The sequence below is a fragment of the Alternaria incomplexa genome (assembly GCF_024043165.1).
Source record: "Alternaria incomplexa strain BMP 0042 chromosome Unknown scaffold_13, whole genome shotgun sequence".
Lineage (NCBI taxonomy): Eukaryota > Fungi > Ascomycota > Dothideomycetes > Pleosporales > Pleosporaceae > Alternaria > Alternaria incomplexa.
This window is the reverse complement of record NW_026249862.1, coordinates 346,031-369,864: the sequence shown is the minus strand read 5'-3', so window position 1 is coordinate 369,864 and position 23,834 is coordinate 346,031. Positions and strand designations below refer to the sequence as shown.

At 53.0% G+C, this 23,834-nt stretch overlaps 7 protein-coding genes across 7 annotated transcripts; 4 read left to right on the top strand and 3 right to left on the bottom strand.

Moving 5' to 3' along the window:
* Window positions 1–2,125: 2,125 nt before the first annotated feature.
* J4E90_008463 (uncharacterized protein) lies at window positions 2,126–3,341 on the bottom strand (the record flags this gene model as incomplete). The annotated part of the gene is made up of 2 exons (XM_051437989.1): window positions 2,126–2,393; window positions 2,779–3,341. The coding sequence occupies 2 exons, from the start codon at window positions 3,339–3,341 to the stop codon at window positions 2,126–2,128; spliced, it is 831 nt and encodes a 276-aa protein (XP_051287988.1).
* A 172-nt stretch (window positions 3,342–3,513) lies between these two features.
* J4E90_008462 (uncharacterized protein) lies at window positions 3,514–7,867 on the bottom strand (the record flags this gene model as incomplete). Its single annotated transcript, XM_051437988.1, has 2 exons — window positions 3,514–6,795; window positions 6,848–7,867. 2 exons carry the CDS (start codon window positions 7,865–7,867, stop codon window positions 3,514–3,516), a joined length of 4,302 nt encoding a protein of 1,433 aa, XP_051287987.1.
* A 926-nt stretch (window positions 7,868–8,793) lies between these two features.
* On the top strand, window positions 8,794–13,959 carry J4E90_008461 (uncharacterized protein; the record flags this gene model as incomplete). Its single annotated transcript, XM_051437987.1, has 1 exon — window positions 8,794–13,959. The coding sequence occupies one exon, from the start codon at window positions 8,794–8,796 to the stop codon at window positions 13,957–13,959; it is 5,166 nt and encodes a 1,721-aa protein (XP_051287986.1).
* A 567-nt stretch (window positions 13,960–14,526) lies between these two features.
* J4E90_008460 (uncharacterized protein) lies at window positions 14,527–15,909 on the top strand (the record flags this gene model as incomplete). Its single annotated transcript, XM_051437986.1, has 1 exon — window positions 14,527–15,909. One exon carries the CDS (start codon window positions 14,527–14,529, stop codon window positions 15,907–15,909), a length of 1,383 nt encoding a protein of 460 aa, XP_051287985.1.
* Window positions 15,910–16,264: 355 nt separating this feature from the next.
* J4E90_008459 (uncharacterized protein) lies at window positions 16,265–17,807 on the bottom strand (the record flags this gene model as incomplete). Its single annotated transcript, XM_051437985.1, has 2 exons — window positions 16,265–17,579; window positions 17,644–17,807. 2 exons carry the CDS (start codon window positions 17,805–17,807, stop codon window positions 16,265–16,267), a joined length of 1,479 nt encoding a protein of 492 aa, XP_051287984.1.
* An 880-nt stretch (window positions 17,808–18,687) lies between these two features.
* On the top strand, window positions 18,688–20,322 carry J4E90_008458 (uncharacterized protein; the record flags this gene model as incomplete). Its single annotated transcript, XM_051437984.1, has 2 exons — window positions 18,688–18,998; window positions 19,053–20,322. The coding sequence occupies 2 exons, from the start codon at window positions 18,688–18,690 to the stop codon at window positions 20,320–20,322; spliced, it is 1,581 nt and encodes a 526-aa protein (XP_051287983.1).
* Window positions 20,323–20,709: 387 nt separating this feature from the next.
* Window positions 20,710–21,856, top strand: J4E90_008457 (uncharacterized protein; the record flags this gene model as incomplete). Its single annotated transcript, XM_051437983.1, has 4 exons — window positions 20,710–20,852; window positions 20,900–21,072; window positions 21,122–21,685; window positions 21,738–21,856. 4 exons carry the CDS (start codon window positions 20,710–20,712, stop codon window positions 21,854–21,856), a joined length of 999 nt encoding a protein of 332 aa, XP_051287982.1.
* Window positions 21,857–23,834: the final 1,978 nt, after the last annotated feature.

Here is a 23,834-nt window from a genome sequence, read left to right as displayed (position 1 = left end):
TCGATCTCGTGTTGTCTCCCGATGCGATTTTGGAATCGTGCAGCAACTGTAGCTATGACTAGCGCGAGCGCTGCGTGCATAAAAGCTTCCTCTCGCTGGTAGCTTTCTTCATTTTATATCCCAAGCTCTTGTTGGCTTTTCCAAAATCGCCACGCCGTCCCGTTATGGCCTCTCTGGCTCTTTCTCAAAAGTTTATCGGTTCACTACCATGAGTGCTTTGGCTGCTCGTTCTCTCTTCTTCTAAAACTATCCGCTTCATTCTCATGAGCGAGGAATGTTGTCCTCTGCTAGAAATTACATCAAGAACAGATGTTCAAACTACGACAATAAGAATCGATGTCTTGCTGCTGGCGATCAACGAGAAACTGCAACAAATGACCGCCATGGTTGTCTGCTTCCTCTACACACTTCACTATTAAAGATGTGATCGCTCAAAAAAGAGAATACCAAAGACATGACTGTGGTATCATCTGCAACTTAAAACAATATTTGCAGAATTTTATGTGCGGTTCTCCTGCTCTCATATCGTCAAAGAGTGCGATGATTGCATCATGAGTCTGGACGCCGAAAGCTGTGGCATCGGCATTGTATGTCCCCAAAACACCATGTACTCCTTTCGATGTTGCGGCCAGGCGTTTCGAAACGCACCAGCGAGCTTGAATATGGCAGAGTTCGCTTGCTGGATGTATAAAAGGCCTGCTGGCCCGTTTCTTGTTTCTTGTCATCATCCACTGCGATCGGATGTTTCCAAAAAAGCCTAATACGTGCACTCGTTGACGGTTGAACATCTCTCCAAAAGTTTCAGGGCATCGACATATGTGCGCCTATCGCTCACGCTTTCCCCGTTGATGGAGCCAGAAGTACAGAAACGAGCGCTGTGAGTAATGGAAGTTTCAAGGTTATGATTGTTCAAAAATGGTGTCTTAATGATGGACGTTCGAGAGACAATCTACCTTGCCGCGAGGGTTCCATCGAGTAGCCGGACGGCTTTTGCGTGGCTGGCGATTCACTGACGTACTGGAAAGAGTGGAGTCAGTTCAGGGAACTAGAAGGCCATAGAACTTGATACTGGTGACAGTTAATTTGCGATGTGTTTGTTGATAGGCATGTGCTGCAAGGCTGAAGCATGCATGCGAGATAAGGTAGCCTCGTTGGACGCCACGATGCAGCTGCCGCTTACTTCAGCGGAGGGGTCAGCTGGAAGGTTCTCGTTGCGCAATTTCAGCCTTAACGATCAAAAACCTAGTCGTCTACCCCATTCGCCTACTCCCTTCGTATATCCCCTTCATCGTGTCATCAGCTCCAATATCGAGGTCGAGAGTCTGACAAACACTTTCACGCCCCGCACTCTTTCGAGCTACCGCCGAATTCGGCACGCTTGTCGTTGCGCCATTCCCCATGGAGGATAGCCCGCTGTCTGTCATCGCCAACATCGCCGGCATTCTCACCTTTGCCGTGGCCATCTTGGCGTCCATCTATGTCCGCTTTGTGTCCTTGCGCAATGGTCGCATCGAGATGCAATCGATTCAAGACTCCGTCGTAGACGTTCTGAACGATCTTGAGAAGATGAATAGTTCAGCTTCAGCCGTTCTGCAAGGCAATACCCACCTCATCGTCAATCAAGACGACGAAGACGATGTTATCTGGTTAAAGAGACTTGGGAGTTCGTTGCTTGCGACAGAGATTTTAATCCTCGCTTACTGTTTGCGCGCTATGAATGCAGAGACGAGCATGGTGGAAGCCGCATTGTCATCCGCGCGATCTCTTCAAGATATTGGGATCACCCCCACAACATTTACAGATTTCGTCTTGAAATCTCGAGAAGCGACTCGAGAAGCGACTCAAAAAGCGGCTCAAAACTCGTCAGACCACCTGAAGCAATTCATGTATCTACTCCCCGAGCCCCTCACAGACCAGCTCCCTATGTCCTGGGTGCTTTACGTACTGACAGTGGGGTCAACACCAACTCTGATGCGGTGGTATCGAGTTCGAGAAAAGGTTTTAGAAAAGGTGCGCGAGAGGGAGATCTTACGATCACGCATACTATCTCACCAGGTTTCAATGGCGAATTCGTAAGTATTGATGGAACTACACTTCTATGCAACCTGATTAATCAATGGATAGTTCAGCCAGAAGGAGTAAGAAAGCACTGGAACGGCTCGAACAGCAACATGTGGAAGTCAAGACCAAATTGGAAGAGCTCACCAGGCTGGTGACCACAGCGTGTCATGAACCAGCGCGACCCGCGAGCGATGATATCAGTGGTGAACCAGCAGAGACGCATACGCAGGTGTCGCTTGGTCATCAAGAGGACGTTGAGCGGCATATAGGCGCCGATGGTTCGGAACTTGAGACAACCGATTGTTGCGAATAGCCGTAGCTCGCGCAATATCCTTTCACCCTGAAGAATCATACAACGCAGGTCGTTGAGATAACAACTACGCCCTTCATCACCTGTGAGCTCAGGCAAACTGCCCGTCAGCCGACCGTTCAATCAACAAAATGCCCTTACCTAGCGCATAATCGCGAAGACCTTGTACAAACTCCAAAAATCGATCCGTGACAAGATACCTACTTCCATCCTCACCCACCGTAATCTGCGTAAGATGAGCGTCAAGTACCTCTTTAGTACACCTATCCGTTATGTCAAAAGCTTCTCTGATATCGCTTTCCTCCTGCCCCCGAATCCGATGACCTCTTATAACGATCCGAAAATCCATCATCATATCATGTGTGTCGAGATAGCGCAGCATACTGAAAATCGTCGCAAAGACCAACAATCGCGATACCACGGGAAAAGATCGATCGTCTCCTCGACGGGGATTGTCCCAGATAGATAGACCGTATGGGCCGTTCAAACTCAAATCGACGCCAGCTCTTCGCAGGAGTTCCACACTTCCCATACTTGGACGGTAGTCTTCGCTGTCGGGATCTTCGGGACGATCTTCTAATGTGATTGTACGCAGGTTAGGTAGCTTTTGGACGATGAGGTTTTGCAGCCAAATGCGCAAGTCGACGGCCTTGCCCTCGGTGGCTATCATAGCACGCAGCGCACGGGGATATGACGTCGGTGCATGTTCGTATTGTTCAAGTGTTTCGGTGCCGATGATCATGTGCTTGATCTCGTTAGCGATGTCGGGGGATAACGCAGCATCACTCAGTACTTGTATGCTGATGCGAATTAAAGATACCTTCACGGTTTTGAAACGAAGACAGAAGCTGCGCCATGTCTTTGTGTGAAGCTCTTTGTTGACGAGGCGGAGAAGGCCTATGACCCCTGCCTTGAGAAACGAACCGATGAGCGTGATCAATTCGGTGGGTAGACTTAGTAGATTGGGCATACTGAGGCGGTTTGGCTCATGTCAGAAGCGCTTGGAGTGTTACCCATATACTTTGTTCAGAGTTTGCTGTTCGTTATCATGTGATCACGGGACTGTCGTTGATTGGAGAATGAGACGTGAAACAAGCATCATAAGATCTATCTCATCCATCTATTCTAGACTCGTCCCCACCTCATCTCTTAGCAACGATAGTACACGGCTCCGTCATGTGCCAAGTTCGCAGCTTCGGCTCGCCCAGGACATTGCCACCCTGAAGCAGCATTTGATCGTCGTTCTTCTTATCGTCCTCGTCTCCACCACTCATCTTGATGAACTCCGCTTCATCGACCGTTGCACCAACCTCGTATGTACCACCACATAGTGCAACAATACCAAGCTCAGACTCTGCCGTCTCTCCAGGCTGTATGACTGGCAACTTGCGCTGCAGCACACCTGTCCACGAAAAGCGCTTGTCTAGATCCAGGGCGACGTTATGAGGCAGACCGGCGACGTGAGGCTGTAGCCTGAGTATCGGTGAGATGGGACGTGGACTTCGGTTGCGGACGAATGTCTTCATAGTGAGGAACTCGTCTATCGGTACCTCGAACTTTGCGCGACCGACTTGTCGCACAACTTCTTCGTTACCCGCTGCAGGGTAGTCGGAGGCGATGGTCGTTTTGATGGCGAGATCGTCAAGCTTGATAGCCTCGACCATGCGCGGCGTGAAGCGGATGCTGCGCAATTCCAGCTCTCCATGACGTCCGTTGCCGTCTTCCGTCCACGTTCCGCGCACGATCTTGAGTAGCTCTTCGCGGTACCAGAAAGCTTCTCGGCTCGCTCGCTCGGTCTCGGGAGAGATTTTGCTCGTGCTGACGACGAACTGGCGTTGGTTGGCGGGATTGAGCGATGGTACAGCCGCATGTGGGGCTTTCAAGTAGACCTTTGGGAGGATCATGACGACTCTGCTGACATGCCCCGGTTGTATGACTTCGTTCACACTATGCGCTTCGTCCCATGAGTCGTCGGTGTAATTGCCATCAGCCACGGGCTTCCGGGCTTGAAGCAATATCGAGAGCGGGTTTGGCCAGGAGTTCCTAAGATCTAATAGAAGCATGCAGTACTCTTCGTCGCTATCATCACTCCGCCTTTGACTGATGAAAGACCGAAGATGACCATCGGCTTTGCCAGACGACCGTGATTGCAAGGCCTCGTCATCTGAATGAGTGCGCGAACCTGAGGATGCATCGCTAGACCAGGCAATATCTCCGGATAAGGGTACTATGTCCGGCCGCTGAAGCTGCACACTTGCATTCACAGTGATAGAGATGGGCGCAGAGACCTGACGGGTGAAGAAGTGCTCCTCTACTTCCGATCTTCGCTTTCCAAGGTTGGCATAGTCGATTTGTATAGTCGCATCCGTCAGTCTTGTGCGACCGATAACCTCGATGGTGAACTGCGCTTCAGCGCCAGGCTTGATGCTCGGTGATTCCTCGGCCTCGTCCTTGCACCAGCGCAAGGACGGATGATGGGCGAGCTGGACTTCCAACTCATGCAATTCGGCTGCAGGCAAGTCTTTGTTTGAAGTCGCTGCTTGTATCGCAGTGGTCGCCGTATCCTGGAAAGAGATGTGGACGAAGTCGACAGTTGTCTCAGTCGAGGTATTCTTCACTGTCACAGTAAATCGTTTCCTTTCGCCTTCAAGCACCATGACGGCTGACTGCGGTAACGAAACATCGGTAATTATAATGACGGGCTGGTCTGGGATTACCGAAAACGTCAAAGACTCTGGCTTTGGCTGAGAAGTTGCTCTACTGTCGATGGATGGTGCGATTGCCGAGGAGGGCCGGGATGTTGGTGCCCCTAAACATGCCTTGAGGCCCATGCGCTTCATTTTAGCTTCTCTCTTCGGCTTCCATGGCTCTGGGAATATAGGGAATAGCCGCTCTCTGCAGCCGATAAGTTTGACGTAGCATCCAATGATCTTCAACGACCCTGATGTCCGCGCAGTCCCTGTGATCTGGAACTTTTGAGTCCTGTAAGGGCCCAGTAGGAAGTGTTCCTCCAGCGCGACAAACTCAACACCTTCAGCAGCTATCTTCAACGACTCTACGCCAAGCTCAAACTCATATGGATTCTGCATGGCTATGACGAAGCGATAGTGCTCATTCGCAACCAGGACTGTATTTGCAGCATTCGTTTGCGGCTTCTTCATCCAGGCATTGTGAAGAAAAGGGCCGTCTTTTCCTTGGCTGTCCGACTCCAACTCGATCCCCTGTCTTTGAGTTAAGCGGAGAGGTTCCATTTCCTCGAGAATGAACAACCCGCGCACGAGGAAGTCATCCCAGTATTCTGTTTCTACATGTTGTAGTCCAAGCTTCTTAGCGGCAGTGACGGTTCTCGATATGTTGGAGTAGAGTCGGATCTGCTCATCTCGGGGAAGAGAGACGAACACGTCGGTGCTATTAGGTCTCGGTGCTGTTCCGGGACCCGCCACCCGAAGCAAGAGAGCAGTGAAATGGAGGACGCCATTAAAGTCTGGTAATGCTTCGCAGAAACTCAGGCACGTTCGTAATATCTCTAGCTTGAGACTCAAACTTCCGAAAGAGCGCAAAGACGATATTGCCAGTATAGTGTCAACGACGCGTTGACTAGCAATACTATCCGATGCACTTTCCGCGTTCTCATCTCTCTTACTGGGCATCCCAATATTGGGCATGTTTCCTTTCGAATTCGGTATCCCGTATATTCGGCCTAGCAAGCCTAGGAATTCCTCAATCCCATTTTCGACTTCGCCTTCGCCTAGATTGAGAGCACCACTCCCGGAGCTACCGCCGCTTGCGATGTTGAGAGCCGCAAGGCCAGCAGCTGGATGTACTCCCATCTCTGCTGCACCAACCTTACGGGCCTGTATCAAACCAGGAACCAAAGATGTGATAAACTCCTTCATGACGATGGCTTTCTTGCGTTGTAGCCCTAAGGACGATAAGATCGAGGCGACACCAGCAAGTACTACGACGCGATCTGTGGGGTTCATGCCAGAGCTCTCCGCTGGTCCAGGTAATGCACGAAATAGCATAGACGCTATATCATTACGCGTAGGGTGTACACTAAGCCTCGGTACCGAAAGGCGTGGCTTTTGCTTGTATGGCGTATTCTGCACAAGCTGGCGCAACGCATCATCATCTAGAAAGCCTCCGGATAAGTTGATGGCGGCCAGCAACTTAGAGAAGCGTATTACACATTCTGAAAACGCGAGAGGCGGCAAAGATTCGCCAGCGAAATTGGCCGCACGGGTATAGAGGTTCAGTATCATGTTGACCATGTCTGGAAGCAGCGAGTTCAGGGCGTCCAGTGCGTTGTCATGTTTGTGGGGTTTGGCGGGAGTCGAAACGTCCGAGACACTGCTTGACGGTGTGTGAGTGGGTGACTTGTTACCTCCAGACTTATCGGATGTCGGATAGCAGATTGGGGGTATCTTGATGGTCAGTAAGATGATGAGACTAACATCATGTAAGAGTTGGACTAACCTGGAAGTCCATGCCTGACCATGCAAAGAGAAGCATACAGACCATAATGTGTTCGAGAGCTTTAGCATGCCACAGATGGTCACTTAGAGCACGTGCTCTTGTCGCGGCTTCTGTGAGCTCTCGTACAGCCTCGACCCACTGGCCTGCGCACATGTACAAGGTACCGATCACGATCCCAATACGACCGCGTCCCTTGTTTCGAGCTCTTTCACCGACCCCGCCGGAACCAAAACCCGTAATCGACACGCGGTCCGCTGCGTTCTTGGTTGCGGAGCTAGGCCTGGCGGGATTGCTGTTTGTTTGGTGAAGCGTATTGGCAGCATTGATACCGGAAATTTCGTCGAAGGTTGTCGGGGGTGTGCGTGTACCTTGTGCGCTCAATGAAGCGGTCCTAGGGTCTTCGGTAGACAGGGGTCCTCCGGAACTCGATGGCAAGACAGGCATTGACGCGCGGTGACCGTCCTTCAACGCATTTCCTACGGGTGACTCCGGTCTACTCCCACTTGGTGTTTGCGAGTTGCGACGCGAGAATTGCGAAGTAGAGTCAGATGCGGCCCAGCTTGGCGTGAGCTCCGCTGTGCCATTTTGAGAAGCGGGCGAAACTAAAGTAGGAAGTGCCTGTATGGACTTTGCCAGTGTGGTCATCTCCGCCAGCAAGGTTGCAGTCAGATCGCACATGAAAGTCTTCATCGTCGTGGTCTTTAGCTGTGATCTTGGTGGGATCAAGAGTGTCTCTTGTGGTAGGCGCGGATGTCGTGATGGAGTTGCTGAATCAAACAGCATGATGCTGTGGAGATATGCCCGAGGAAACTGTTCTCTGAGATCGTCGATACCGAATTGAATAGCATTGGTTTCATCGTCGCCGGCTGGGGGTTCTTCAAATGTCGTGCTTGGGGTTCCGTCAGTCCCACGTGATGGCTGCAGCCAGGCATATTCGGACGCGTCTCCGATTCCGATGACCAGTAGAGGCTCTCTGAACTGTTCGAAAGGTGACAGTGATAGATGAGATGCTGATGGCATAGAAGTCGATAAGTCATAAAGTAAAGTTCCGTCAGGCCATGCTAAAGGAGAGAACATATCTATCGTTGCCAAGATCAGCAAACATCAGAGCTGATTTGGCACATGAGGGCTCATACTCCGGTCAGGTCTCGGATCAGGGCTGATATCGCCCAGTCGAACCAGCGACTCTTGCTGCAAGAGGTCGACAAAGGCTATGAAGCGCGAACGCTTGATGCGACCCACGGGGAGAAGCAAGGCCCTAATGCGCGCAGGCGCGATCGGGGACAGAGGGTCGACTGCCATCGCAACATCTGGAAGCTGAAGACCTAGTGGCCAAAAACAATATGCTTGATCAAGAAGATGACGCTGTGCTGGCGGGTGCTTGCATGATGCGTCGAATGTTCGGACGGTGAAACGGTTGGCGATCCTCAAAGCTTCGGCCTCGTGGCGGTGGCCCGAACAAAGAGGACTAAGCCGCTTTCGGTGTTGGCCCCTGCGTCAGCGCCCGGAACAACAAGTGCCACACGAAACACGACATCTCACCCACACCCCTTCGCCTCCCACCAGGCTGCACTGTCCTCTTTGATATGTTTCTTACGTCTTGCATAGCGTGAGCATATCCGGAGTTTGTCTTTTGTTGCGTAACGTTTCTCTGCGTCTGGCTGGTCCTCCTGTCTTCGCCACCGCCGCCCACGGTTCTTACAGGCCGCCTGGTCCACGAGCACATTCTCATTACAAGCACATCCGCATTCCGGACGTATTTCACTCGACACCGTTAGCGGGGTAGATTAAGAAGACCTTTTTACGTTTGGAAGACTCATAATCCTATTTGATACAGCCCCGGGCTGTTAATACCATCAACTCCGAGGTCCTAGCAAACACATCGCCACTGTAGCTTCAAATCTCCAAAAACATTGTGCTGCACACCTGCGGAAGGCACCTTCAAAATGGCAGCGATAGATTTTGCGCGGCTGCGCAACCAAACGATGGCCGATGGCTTCGACAGCGAGGTCACGGTCAACACCCGGGCTTTGATAGACAAAGTTCTAGCGCGTTACTCCAGCGAGCACACAACCTTACGAGAATTGATACAGAATGCTGCAGATGCGAAAGCAGATCAAGTCATCATCAAATTCGAGACCGACCCATCTCTTACTGTTCCTACACCTCAAGGCGCCGATGACCCTATTCTACTGAAGCACATCATTCAACATCACACCCTCAAGCGACTCGTTGTTAGCAACAATGGTCAACCATTCACGCCCGCGGATTGGAGTCGTTTGAAAAGCATCGCGGACGGTAATCCGGACGAAACGAAGATTGGGGCTTTCGGTGTCGGATTCTACAGCGTGTTTGCCGATTGCGATGAGCCCTTCGTCGTTTCAGGAGACAGGACTATGGCGTTCTACTGGAAGGGTAATATGCTTTCAACCAAAGCTGCCCCAGTACCGACTGAACATGAATCGAGAGACACCATTTTCATGCTGGAATACCGGCAAGCAAAAGTCGAATCTGCGTCTTACAACCCATCAAAGCTTCCGAATCTGCCCACGTTGTGTCAGTTTCTGGCCACGAGTCTCACGTTTGTTGGTCTGCAAAGTATCGAGCTTCACGTGGACGACTACGTCGTTGCGTCGTTCACCAAGAAGATATCACCTCCAGAAATGGTCCGTGTGCCTAACGGACTGAAGACTGAGACCGAAGGCGGCTTGATGCGGGTGACTGATGTCACGCAACAACACTCTCAAATTGATGCGGCCTGGATGAACGTCATTGCTACTGCTCAGATACCCCCAAAGAAAGCTGCCGACCTCGTACAACAAGAAGTTCGCAACGCAGGTACCTCATTACGGAGTTTCTTCTCGAAATTTGCATCGGTGCCTCCTCCGCCGCCCACGAAGAACGTCAAACCCGCGGCCGAGAAGACCAATACTATTGAAGAGATAGCAGGCGATTCGACTGGCACCATCTTCTTGCAAGTATGCACTGTGGTGGCGGCCACTAAAGTCTCACGAAATTTCGCTGCGGAGATTGAGCGCGCAACCAAGAAGTCACCTCCGAAGACGACCAAAATCGCTCTTTTGACTTGTCCATACCAAGATCCGTCAGCCACGCTGGCCACGGGCTCTGGCAGTTCAGCTGCGCTTGCCGACAAGATCTTTGCAGAAGTTCTTCCCACAAAATCTGGACGGATCTTTATCGGATTTCCGACTGCCCAGACGACTGGCTACCTCGCGCACATCTCTGCGCCATCTCTTATCCCGACGGTTGAGCGCGAGAATGTCGACATGAACGCTCGCTACATTTCTACCTGGAATATTGAGCTTCTGCGCGTTGCAGGGTTGGCCTGTCGCATCACCTACGCAGCAGAATTGGCAGCTTTGCAGACCCAATTCGGCAAGGAACCCATAGAGACTTTGATCACGAAGACTGCTTACGTGTTCAAACAATACACGGCCAAATCATCGCACCCTTCTACATCCCTTGGAGATAAGATCGACGAGGCGTTCTGGAATTGTTCGAAAGAACGATCCATCGACATCCTTTCCACCAAGGGCGTCATGTCCAGTAAGCGTGTGCGTATGCCTGCAGAAACTCTAAGTTTCCTGGGAGAAGTACCCATGGTCCCACAAGAACTCGCGAATGCAGCAGTCGACTTCATGCTCAATTTACACAATCGCGGTTTCATCACAGAGCTTACAATGCAGGATATTCGTCAAGGATTAGAATCACGAGCACTCAGCGAGGATGAACTCTCCGAGTTCCTAAAGTGGTGTGGATCTAAGCTGGAAAGCGGCGAAATCGATGTGCCCGGCTCTCGTAGCTTGTTTGAAAATACAGTCGCTAATATCGACATTGAGCCAGAAAAGAACTCTGGCAGGATACTGGCTTTGGGCGATATCAGCACGTTCGTTAACCCAGCGCGTATTGGTGCACATCTACCTCTTCCGCCAGACACTATTCCTTTCACCTTCACCAGAGGCATGTCGATCAAACAACTGCAACTCTTCGGCTGGGTGGAATTGTCAATGGTTCGCTGGCTTCGACACATGACAACACGTCCGCAGCTAGACGAATTTACCAAGGACGAAAACCTTGCTCTCTCTGTGCTAACACTGACATCCAAGTGCTGGGAACAGCTCGATGGAAATTCCAAGGAGACGGTTGTCAAGATTTTGACCCCACACACAATCCTGCCGACGAAGATGGGCATGCGACGCCCGGCGGAGTCGTACTTTCCCACTGTTAAGCTCTTTGACGATCTGCCAACCGTGACACCGTTTGCAGGCTCAAAGGAGAAGTTCCTATTGGCGCTCGGTGTTCGGAAGACCATCGATCTTCCTATGGTGTTTGATCGAATGCGCAGTCGCGACGCGCAACAGTCCGAGAAATCCGAGAAGCCGACTTGGAATCACGTTGACCTTATCCGCTACTTCGCGTCGGTCATAAACGAAATACCTGCGAAGGATCTTAGTCGTCTACAGCAGACAGCGTTCTTGCCTGGAGAAGGTACTCTAGTAAAACCTGGCGAGCAGTTCAAAGCTTCAGACCTTTATGCCCCCGACCCGGCTATTGTAGCTCTAGGCCTGACTCAGATCAAGCTGCCTTTCGAATTCAAGCCCACTACACGTGAGGGTGTATTGCTGCTGCGTCTTGGACTACGACAGTGCCCAGATTCCATCACCGTCGCAAACATACTCCATCGCGCCGGTCAAGCCAAGGATCTCCAGCTGTACATGCGTGCGATGGATTACCTGTTAACGAACTACTACAAGAATAACTACGCTGTAGAGCATCAGAAGTTCGCTGCCCTCACCCTTCCGATTTTGCCGACAGAACAGGCTCCCTTCCCGGCGTTGGTTGGTCCGTTCCAGTGCTACACCAATGAGCACGCAGCATGCCTAGGATTTCCCATTTTAAGAAGCGATCTTCGGAGTCATGCCGAGAAGCTAGGGGTTCAGCGCGATCCAAGCATAGGCCCATGTGTTCAATACCTCATGAAGACACCTCCCAAGACTAAGCTTGATGCAGAAATGCAGTTTGCCTATCTTGCCTCGCGCGGATCCGAGTTGGATCAATACAAAGGGCTCATACAGAATCTCGCGACTTCCAACATCGTACCAATCTTTCGGAAGTATTACCTTGACCCCGCTTGCAGCGGATTTGAAGACAGATCCAAGAACCAAACTGGCAAGACCGAGATGCGCATCCATCACTACGATCCACCCGAGCATGTTTTCGTGGGTCGTGATCAAGAGTACCGTGGCATCCTCGATTACGTTCACTATGGCGCGGAAGCTACAGTCTTCCTTCTCAAGGTTGGCGCAAAGCACGAGCCGACTACTCATGATCTAGCGTACCTCCTCGCAAAGAATCCTGCTCGGTTCCTCAACACCATTGGGCAAGAGAAATATCTCGATTTGCTGAGAAAGCTGGCCGAACATGCTCCGAATCTGTGGAAGGATAAGGATTTGGTCAAATCACTTATAGCATCGAGGTTGCTTCTTGGCTACCGCGATATCAAAGAGGATAGTAAGAACGTCGCCGATGCAGGCGAAGACGACATTGATGATCTTGATGAGGACAACGTCCACCGCGAGTGGTCGCTCAACAAAGCTGGCGAGATCGTGATTATCGATAACGTTAACTATATGACCCGGTTCCGCGACTTCATCATCGCAGCTCCACAGGAAGAGCTTCTCGAAGAGTTCTACGCTCGATTCGGTGTCCAGAAAGTCTCGGAGCTGGTCAAGACTGACCAACGCATCGGCACAGTAGCGCGCGACCAGACACCTGCTCAAGATCTTCGACGAGACATCCTGGAGCGTGTACGTCTCTTCCTTCACGAGTATGAACGCGATGCTTCTTCAAAAGCTATCAGACATGACGCCAAGTGGCTGGGTTCTAATCTGACGGTGCAATGCGTGTCAGATATCTCCATCCGTTATTCTCTAGCGGAACGAAATGTCGCAACATCTTCACGTAAATCGGCTGTTATCATCAAGGTGCGTGGTACGGGGTACGTGCTCAGCATCACGCCGAAATACGATCTGTACGAGGTGTCAAGCGAACTGGTAAGGCTACTCGTATCGCGGCCGAAGCGCAACGACGCGATCGCGCTGGAGCGCATCTTGACTGAGCCTCTACGCCGACTCCAGCAAAAGGGTATCAATGTCGAGCGTATTCTACGAAAAAAAGAGCATGAAGCGCGTATCGCCAAGCAAGCCGAGCAAGAGCGCGAAGAAGAGGAACAGCAGCGAGTTGCCGAACAGGCCAAGTCGGGTCATGTCAAGTCTGATGATAGAGAGAACATTCCACCACCTGAGACCCCCGAGAAAGGCAAGCATATGCCTGGTGCCTTTGGTAGTCCAGAGGGTGGCATGGAGATCGCCAATCACGGCCGCCAACCAGAGGAGCAGGGTCTCATCAACAACTGGGCGAAGAAGCTCGGTTTCAAGAACGCGCCTAGCGCACCTGCCTCCTCCTCCAAGGGTACAGACGGCCCCCAGATCAGTCGCGACATCCAAGCCACGAAATCGAACATCCAGAATGCTATCAAGGAGTGTCGGCCCACTGGTATGGAGAACATCAACACCAAACATCACCAGGACCCGACAGAACTCGACCGTGGAGGTTACTGTACCGGCGAACAATGGGAGAACCTGCACAAAGCGTTTTCGGTGCCTTTCTCTGGCCGTCACGTCGACATCTACTATGGCCGCGACGAGACTGCACCGCTCACCGACCTGCAATCTCACCTCCAAAAATTCCTACCGCTCATCTTTGGCCTCACATCAATCTTCAGCGTCAACCCTGCGGCGGTAAATATCTTCCTCGACAAGAAGTCTAACACGGTGGCGTTCAACATGAACGGTAGTCTGTTCTTCAACCTTGCTTGGTTTATCGCCTTGCATAGCGACGGATGCCAGACTAAGGAAGGGAAGCTCACAGCTCTGGACAGTTGGTTCTGCACGTACTGTCACGAGCTTGCGCATAATCTTGTGGCTGACCACAATGCGCGACATAGCTGGTACCAGCAGCAGATAATCATTGAGTATAGTCAGCAGTATCGAGCTGCACTGGAGAACTTTACACAGGGTCTTTTGATATAGACGGGGACATGTTTATTACACGGTTATACAGGTAGAGCTGCGCACTTCGGAGTCTGAGTAGTATTGCATTATTGTTATCTCGAACACGGTCGGATGTTCTCCTACTATCCATTTTATTTACTCTGCCCTTGATCTATTCAATACTCGTTGTCTTGTCATCGTACGCGGTGAGATGAGTGTGCTCACGGTGACTTGGGCTTATTATTAGGTCGCAGATGTTTCATGCTCGATTACACACTAATCCCTCAGCAAACGGTTCACCCCGAACTCCGACGTCCCCGCCCCATCGCATATGCGTAGACCACTCACGTTTCTTCTCTTACCGCAGTATCACCGCAAAAGTGATCCCTACAAACGGAGGTGAGTACCGATTGGGTAGTGTCTTCATCGGACCATCGTGTTTGTATTACAATAGAGGTGTATATAAACCTCTTTTACTGCTCCTCCTCCTTCTACTCTCCACTCTCTACTCACTTCTCTTCCCTTTCCCCAACATCATCAACTTCAGGTAGCCCACAAAGTCCCTACACATCTCACTACCTCGACACTAACCCTAACACAGCCAAAATGAAGTTCACCACTCTCTGCCTCACCGCCCTAGGCTTCATCGGCTTCGCCATGAGCCAAGGCAGCGAGACAACACTAACAACGAGGCCATGCAACAACCCCAAGTACTGCACTACAGTACGCACCCCACCAGCCCGCTCCAACCTCTACACTTCCAAGGAGACCACCGACTCCACTGAGCTCACCCGCACCATCACCGCGCACCGCCGCCAGCTCACCGTAGTCGAGTCCCACACCCGAGCCAGCGTCCACACCTCCAAGTCCATCAAGACGTACAAGCCGCCCAAGCCCTCCAAGACCAAGACCTCCGGGGACTCTGAAGTCCCTAAGCCCTCTGAAGGTTTCTCGGACTCGGTTCACCCCACCCGCGTCTCTGTCACCGCTCAGCGGCGCCAGGCCCTGCCAACTACTGCGACTTGCACTGAGATCACCGAGTGGGACTCCAAGACCTATGCGACTGCTATTTCTACGCATATTCAATGCGGACCGGATAAGTCTAAGCCTACTTGCTCTACCTCGTACGAATGTGGATGTCATTCCTCTGCCTTTACCCGGGACGATAATCCTGATATACATTTCTGCTGGCCCATGGCGACTAGCACTATCTTCCCCCCGGACTACGGCGGCGGGCGGTCTCAGCGATGGGTCGCGAGGCAAGTGAAGGCTACACATGCGCCTAGAGCAGCGTCTGAAGATCTCGGAGGTCGGTCTCAGCGTCTTGTTGCCAGGCAGGCGGTGCCGACATCGACATGTTCTCCGGGCCATGTGGGAAGCGACTGCAGCGTTGTCGTCTCACCGCCAAAGCCTACGAAGTCTTGTCCTCCGGGTTGGGTCGGACCTGACTGCCCTTTCGCAAGTCATGTTCCAAGTACCCCGACGGTTACGGCTACCAACGATATTTACGCTCGTCAAGAGGCTGTAGCGAGTGGGAACCCAGTTTACGTTGTCACCGTCACCCATGTCAAGCGTGTCACCGCCCGTCAGGAAGCTGGACCGACTGATCTAGTCGAGGTCATGACGAACACGAACACTAAAGAAGCTGGACCAATTGACCCAGTCTACGTTGTCACGGTCACCGAAACCCACGTTGTCAACGAACGTCAAGAGGCTGAGCCGACTGACCCCGTCTACGTCGTCACAGTCACCGATACTATTGCTACCACCGCTCGTGAAGAGGTTGAACCAACTGACCCAGTATACGTCGTCACAGTCACCAATTCTGACGCTGTCAATCCAAGTCAAGAGGCTGAATCGAATGACCCAGTCTACGTCGTCACGGTCACCGACCCCAATGTCAACAACGCACGCCAAGCGCCTGTGAATTCTGGTGTTTCCAAGGAACCGTTGGCTTCGAAGGAACCTGAGCCTACGAGCGGGGGTTAGGAGTGGCGTCGTGGTATCATTGCTCGGAGGACGTGAGGGGGTGATGACATGAAGGGGAGAGTTATGAGAATCTTGAGGAGTTGATTCAAAGTGGCGAGGTGGCGGTATGAGGAGAGAGCTTGATCATGGTGGAGTGCGGCCTTTGCTAGTCCAGCCACTCACCTCTAGCACAGGATTAAAAGATACTTGACTCACCCTGATCACTGGCAACGAAAACACGTGATAAATCTGCAAAGAAATATAATTCTCAGCGATACTATCCAACGCTATGCTAACTTTCAACAAAAGGGTATAATGCTTTTCTCCAACCAAAAACCGCTGCTCGATCTCTTTCAATTCCTCCCCAACAACCAGATCATGCCTTCTCATCCTCCAATTCCTTGGCTTCGCGCCTCCTCCGCCACACAGGCCCCATCTTGATCTCCAGCAACATAAGCGGCATCAACAAACAACAAATACCGCCCCAAAACGTATACGTCCAGCCATCGCCCCACGCACTCGCCATGCGATCGATGATAGACACCAGGATAGCAGCCAGCGAGCAGCGCACAAGATTCGTACACGCCGTCGCGCCTGAACTGCGTGACTGGAGAATATCGATGTTGAGTGTCATGGTAGTGTTGAGGATACCGATGGACGTCCAGCCCAGCATAACGCCCAGAATGAGGGGCACGGCGATATGTGCTTTAGCCTGTATCGTCCAACCCCAAGCGATGACACAGACGATGAAGAGGGAGAGGTAGAAGGGCATTATGCGTAACCGGGCGTGTTCGATGGTGAAGTTATCACCACACCGCTCTTTGATGCGCCTGTACTCCCAATCCAACATCTTTCCCGTCATCGTAGAACCTAGGATCATGCCCGCGCCGACGGGAAGGTAACAAAGCCCCAGCACCGTTTCCGACAGCTCCGGGTATATCTTTGCAAAAGCCGAAGAAATGGTGGCGGTGATTGTGTAATTGACCGCGTAGACCAGCCCGGTAAAAGTCAACAGGACGATGACATCAGGGTACGTAAAGAGCACAAAGGGATTAACAGAGTGCTTAGCCTTAGCGCGCGAATCCGGGTCGAAAGCTTCTTTCGTTGCTTTTTGGCCCACGATAGGGAGGATAGCGCGTTGAAGGCGGGGCACAGGGATACTGCCATTACCCGCAATGCTCCTCAGGGTCTCAGGGAGGAAAAGCGCGATGCACAGCAGGCAAACAGCCACCATGATGACGATGGACCAGAAGATAGATCGCCAACCTAGACCCTGCGAAAGTGCGCCTCCGATTGCAGGTGCGATACACGGAGCGAGCATAGGACCGAGGTTGAACATGCCAAAGTAGCCGCCTCTTTCGCGGCTCGTGGATATATCGCCTATGACGCCTGCGCCAAGGGCGATGGTGCTGGCGCTACCTCCGGACTGGAAGCAGCGCAGGAAGAGGAGCAGCCAGAAGTGGCTGGTTGGACAGAGGGCTAGGCCGATGGACGAGGCGACGAGGATGCCCAGACATACCAGGTAGACGAGGCGGCGGCCGTAGCGGTCACTGATGGGGCCCCATAGCATAGGGCTGATTCCTTGGAAGACTAGGTACACGGTGACGGTTTGGTTGATGGCTTCGGATGTTTGGTTGAAGGCGCGCGCGAGGGTTGGGATGGCTGGGAAGTAGATGTTTGCGGGGAGGGGGCTGAGGTGGTGTTAGCTACTGTTGTTGTACATGTCTTGAGATGAGATGAAAGGAAAGAGTGTACCTATAGAAGCCCGCCAACGCGACCATGGCTACGATGAGCCATTTCTCTTTGCTGGTGTATATGCTATATGGGACTTCGACTTCACCTTCTACCGGCAGCTCAGGTGCAACAGCAGCCTCGTCGACCGGTATGGGTTCACGCTTGTTCTCTTCGTCGGCAGCCATAACCAGATTCCAAATATGAGCGCAGCAGAAGGAGATGAGCGAAGAGGGACAGCCTCATGCAAGGCGACGCCGCAGCGCTCAACGCCCATGATAACTAACATCACTCTCCCCGAGGACGCTACACGCCCTCGTCGGAGTATCAAGCACCGCACGCAGTGTGGTTGGACGAGTGTCGCCCATCTCGGTCAAGACCGTGGGGAAGGTCCGGCAGACCGGGGAGAAGTCGGCAAGCGCGTCTATAATCAGGCCATTGCGCAGCGAGCAAGCATGCAGCCGACAAGACCTCATGCACACCACGGCATACGCATCGCACATCCACCTCCGTCATGGTCGGAGAAGCATCCTGAAGCTACGGCTGCAGACACTCAAGGCGCGGTTATTAGACGGCTATCATGCGGTTGTCGGCTTAGCAGCGCGCGAGGTGGGCCAGATCGTCATGGACCCTTTGTTGTGGGATGCGTGCATTCGTGCATTGAAACGATTTTGCAGCGCTCGGTGCCGACGGGTGCGCGTCTAGCCTTGCCGGGCACAGGATGCGCGAACCAGAAATGTCGTGTTTGCAAAAAATCTCTGTTCGCGATAGTCGCAAGCCCGCCACTATGGGGTAAGCAAAGAGTCATAACGACGTTGTACTGGGTGGAGCAAATGATTCAAGTATATAGTCGCGCCGGGCCTTATCGCATCACACGACTGAGCAGTTTCACACTATTACTTCGCATTGCAAGCCGTAGACGGACATAGCGAGTGGGTCGTCAACGGCGTCTGTACCATCATCTCGGGTCCCTTACGCACGACTGACAAACTTTACACGCGCAATATCTCGGGGTGGAGCGGCGAAAACGGTGCTGCGAGCCAAGAGACCACGGGTCCGGGAAAAGAGATGGCAGACGCCCCGAATGGAGGTCCAGGCAGTAGCAGGGTGGGGAGTGGTGCTCCTTCGCGGGAACAGGAAGACATCAAGCGGCCCAATCTCTCGGTTGGGGAAGTCGCGGGAGTGGAGCAGCAACATGGCGATGTCACGGTGGGCAAGCACGAAAGAGTTGGAGGGTGGAGAGGGGTGCTGAGTTTTCTGGAAAAGAAAGGTGATGTTGAGCTCAGAGGGTGTACGCCTGTGCCGTATGAGGATAGGACAGAGACGCAGTATTCAAAGATCTTCACGCTTTGGTTTTGCATGAGTTGTAATCCGTTGCCGTAAGTGGTCAATTGGAGAGTGGTGGCCTTGCATAATGGCTAACGGGTATGCAGTGTGACCTTTGGCATGGTGGGCACAATGTCTTTTGCTCTTAGTCTGAGGGACGCGGCGCTGGTTATTCTTTTCTTTACCCTCGTGTCGACGGTGCCGGTGGCGTACATGTGTACGTGGGGGCCGAAGACGGGTATGCGACAGCTGGTCCAGGCGAGGTTTTCCTTCGGGAAATACTTTGTTTCTCTGTTGATATTGCTCAACCTTGCAACGCTGACGGGCTTCTGCGTTGTCGACAGCGTCATTGGTGGTATGGCACTGTCGGCGGTGCAGGACGGAGCGACCATCAACGCCACGGTGGGTATCGTCATCATCGCCATATTGTCGCTGGTCATCTCCTTCTGCGGCTTCGGAGTATTGCATCACTATGAGCGCTGGGCATGGATCCCAGCATTGGCCGCACTTATCATTGCAGCAGGATGCGGGGGTAGCAGCCTCAGCCAGCAGGTAGCAGCGCCAGCTGCCACGGCATCACAGGTCCTCTCGTTTGGCGGTCTCGTGGCGAGCTTCATGCTCCCATGGGCTGCACTCGCGAGCGACTTCTCGACATATATGCATCCCAAGGCCCCTCCTTTCCGGATCGCGCTCTACACCTACACTGGCCTTGCGCTGCCTACGATCCTGCTGATGACCCTCGGTGCAGCGATGGGAGGTGCGACGCCAAACATTGCCTCATGGCAGGCTGGGTACGACGTCAACGCAGCGAGTGGTGTCCTTGCGGCCATGCTTCAACCAGCTGGCGGGTTTGGTCGCTTCGTCACAGTCGTGCTTGCCTTTAGCATGTTGGGTAACCTGTCGGCAACGATGTACAGCGTAACACTAAACCTGCAGATGCTCCTTCCCTGGCTCTTCCGCATCCCGCGCATCTTCTTCAGCATCGTCATTACTGGCATCGTAATTGGCGTTGCTGTCGAGGCTTCCTCAAGCTTCTTCCTCAACCTCGAAAACTTCATCGGCGTCATCGGGTACTGGAGTGCGGCCTTCATTGGCATCGCCATCACCGAACACGTGCTGTTCCGACGCAGCAGCTTCATGGCTTATACCGAGGATGAAGAGGCGTGGGACGAGCCGAGCAAGCTGCCACCCGGTTTCGCGGCAATTGGCGCGTTCCTGCTCTCCTTTGGCCTCATCATCCCATGTATGGGACAAATTTGGTGGACAGGACCCATCGCGGAGACTACGGGCGACATCGGGTTGGAGGTAGCAGTTGTGCTGGCAGCGGTGCTCTACGTACCGTTTCGGGTAGCAGAGAGGAGTATATACAAGAGGTAGTTGCAGAATAATCCAGTAGCAACGACCAATCAAGAGTGATGATTACATTTTGATTGTGCAGTGCATGAGGCGAGGAGATTGCACATGTTGGTAGTTTGGAGAGGATTACCGCATGCGACTAGATCGGGGGAAGTTGTTGCCTCGGTTGTACGTCTTACCCCGGAAATGCTTGGTGACGTTCACAAGCCAGCCGGAGCCGCAGCTCAAATGCGGAGACGAAGACCATCCGACGAGACTTGAAGCTGCTTCCCTTTTGATACCCTTTCCTTCACTGCTTATCCTAATCTTCCCAATCTCATCGGCTTACCGGCTGCTCCTTCCTCCCGTCGCGACAACCGCCCGCTTCCCCTCCTTCAACTCCCGCGCGACCAGACTCTGCACTCGACCATGTCTCAAACACAGGAAAAGGCGCAGGAGAAGCTCATCGAGTCGACTTCCTCGGTGCCACAGAGCACGGCGGCTCAGCAGAGCGACAATGTTGCGCATGCGCTGGCTGGCGCTGGTGGAGGACTGCTGTCCATGGCCCTGACGTATGCGCCATCGCGACAAAGTGATGCGGGCTGCTAACAACCCACAGCTACCCGCTCATCACCCTCTCTACCCGCGCGCAAGTCGAGTCGAAGCGCGCGCAGTCGTCGACGCTCAATGCCGCGCGCCGCATCATCAAGCGCGAGGGTGTCGCCGGCCTCTACGCCGGTCTCGACTCTGCCCTCTTCGGCATCAGCGTCACAAACTTCGTCTACTATTACTGTACGGCAACACACTTCTAAAGGATACTTCAAAGTACTGACGGCATCAGGGTACGAATGGACCCGCTCCTTCTTCGAGAAGGCTGCGCTCAAAGCCGGTCGCGCCTCCTCAAAGCTCACCACGGTCGAGTCGATGATGGCAGGCGCCCTCGCCGGCAGCGCAACCGTCCTCATGACCAACCCCATCTGGGTCGTCAACACGCGCATGACTACGCGCAAATCCGAAGCCTCCGACGAGTCGCTCCCGGGCGCACCTACACCCGCGCAGAAGGCGCCATCGACGCTTGGCACGCTCTTCGCCCTCGTCCGCGATGAGGGCCCCGCGCGCCTGTTCGCTGGTGTCATGCCGGCGTTGGTCTTGGTCATCAACCCCATTCTGCAATACACCGTCTTCGAGCAGCTGAAGCAGATGCTGGAGAAGCGGAGGAGGGTTACGCCCAAGGATGCGTTCTACCTTGGTGCGCTGGGCAAGCTGTTGGCTACCAGCATCACCTACCCGTACATTACTGTCAAGAGCAGGATGCACGTTGCGGGCAGGGACGGACCCAGGGAGGACATGTTGACCACCTTCAGGCGCATCATCAGGGAGGAGGGATACACTGGCCTGTATGGAGGTATGTGTAGAAGCATTCGAAGGAGGAGAGAAGATGTGCTAACCGGTCACAGGCATCGGACCCAAGGTCACCCAGAGTGTCATCACCGCCGCCTTCCTCTTCGCTTTCAAGGACGCTCTCTACGCCTACACGATCCAGGCACGCAAGAAGCTTGCGATGCGCAAGGTGTAGGGCATACCTCGAACTGGTACATCTCGGATTTGGTTGCGGTCGCAGTCGCAGCTTTGTATCGGGTCGAGTCGCGACCCGTAAAAGGAAGTCGACACTATGGAGGACGATGGAGAGTCATATTGGGCTATGAGCACTTGTTGGAGTATATTCATCACGGTACGTGGAGGGACCACGAGGCTTCAAAATGTATATACCCGGAATACCACGCATCATTTTATCAAGTTGAGACGGATGCGTACATCAACAGTTTGATGAGCGATGATATGGAAGGACAAGGCGGATAGCATCCCGTCTCTCCGCTTTTCGCGTCATCAGGCCCTCTGGCATGCAACCGCCCGCTGCGGGGTACTCTAATCGAGAGGTTGTCAACGCCCTACTATTGCATCTTACATATGTACCTGCAGCATGAATGTGCCCTAGGGCGCATAAGACATGTAGGATCGGGCTGTGTCTATAGCGATGGAGGTACAAAGGAAGTATTCACCATTTCACCATTTCATCTCTGTCTTCCTCTTTCGTCTCGCCATCGCCATAGCGTAATCTCGTCAAGATGAGCTCGGAGCCGTTCACGCTGAGGTGGGGTATCTTGGGTATGCACAACCAAGTCGGATTTACGCATGATGAGAGAAGGCTAATTGATTCTAGCGACGGGAGGCATAGCAACAAGTAAGACCTCCCATCTCCAGCAACCCGCCCATCCTAACGCCCCACAGCCTTCACAAAAGACCTCCTCATCTCCCCTCACACCCGCTCCGTAACCTCCATCCGCCACGTCGTCGCCGCAGCCGCCTCCTCCACATCCTTATCCCGCGCCACCTCGTTCCTCACCTCCGTAGGCGCACCCCCCACAGCACGCGCCTACGGCTCCTACACCGACCTCGTCTCCGACCCAGACATCGACATCATCTACATCGCCACACCCCATTCCCACCACTACCACCACGCCCGCCTCTGTCTCAACGCCGGAAAACATTTGCTCGTTGAGAAACCTATTACTGTGAATGCGGCGCAATGCCAGGAACTGAGGAAATTAGCGAGAGAAAAGGGGAGGTTCATGATGGAAGCTGTGTGGACGCGTTTCTTCCCTTTGTCACGGGAAGTCTGCTCCATTGTTAAAGAAGGGAAGTTGGGCGATATCAAACGCGTCTTCGCCGACTTCAGTTTCTGGAATGATGTGGAGAAAGAATTTGGCACGCAGCATAGGATGGTGAATCCTGATCTCGCTGGTGGCGCATTACTCGATCTAGGTATCTACAGCCTAACGTGGTTGTTCATGGCGTTGTATCACTGTCAACCAGCCGACAAGCGCCAAGAACCGGTTGTATCGTCGGCAGTGAGTAAGTATGAGACGGGCGTTGATGAGACGACGACTGTGCTGTTGTGTTTTCCGGGGACGGGGGCGCAGGGCGTGGCGGGTACGAGTATTATTGTTGCTACGACGCCGAATGCGGAATTTCCAAATCCTGGGGGTGACGCGGTGAGGATACAAGGTACTTTGGGCGATTTGACCGTCGACTACGCGCCGAGACCAAGGACGTATACGTTGACGCCCGCTGCTAATGAGAAACGAGGGAAACTGGCGGACTTTGAGTATCAGGTCGTTGATAAGTTCAAGGGAATTCCTGGGGGAGGACATGGAATGTTCTGGGAGGCGGATGAGTGTGCGAGGTGCATCCGGGATGGGAAGCTGGAGAGCGAGATTTGTGGGTTGGAGGAGACGGAGGTGGTTATGCGGGTTATGGATCAGGTTAGGAGGCAGGGGGGTGTTGTGTATCCGGCTGTGATTGAGAGTACGGAGTCGCCCCTTGATGGGTTTGGGGTGTGAGAAGTGGAGGTGATTTGGGTAAGAGGTGTACATTGAGGGACTAGAACTCGTGGTTGAGCTCAGGAATACTTGGGCAGTATGGTCAAAGGGACATTGCCTCACGATTGAGCAAACTCAGTTCTTTATACCGACGATACTTCTCATGTCAGAGTA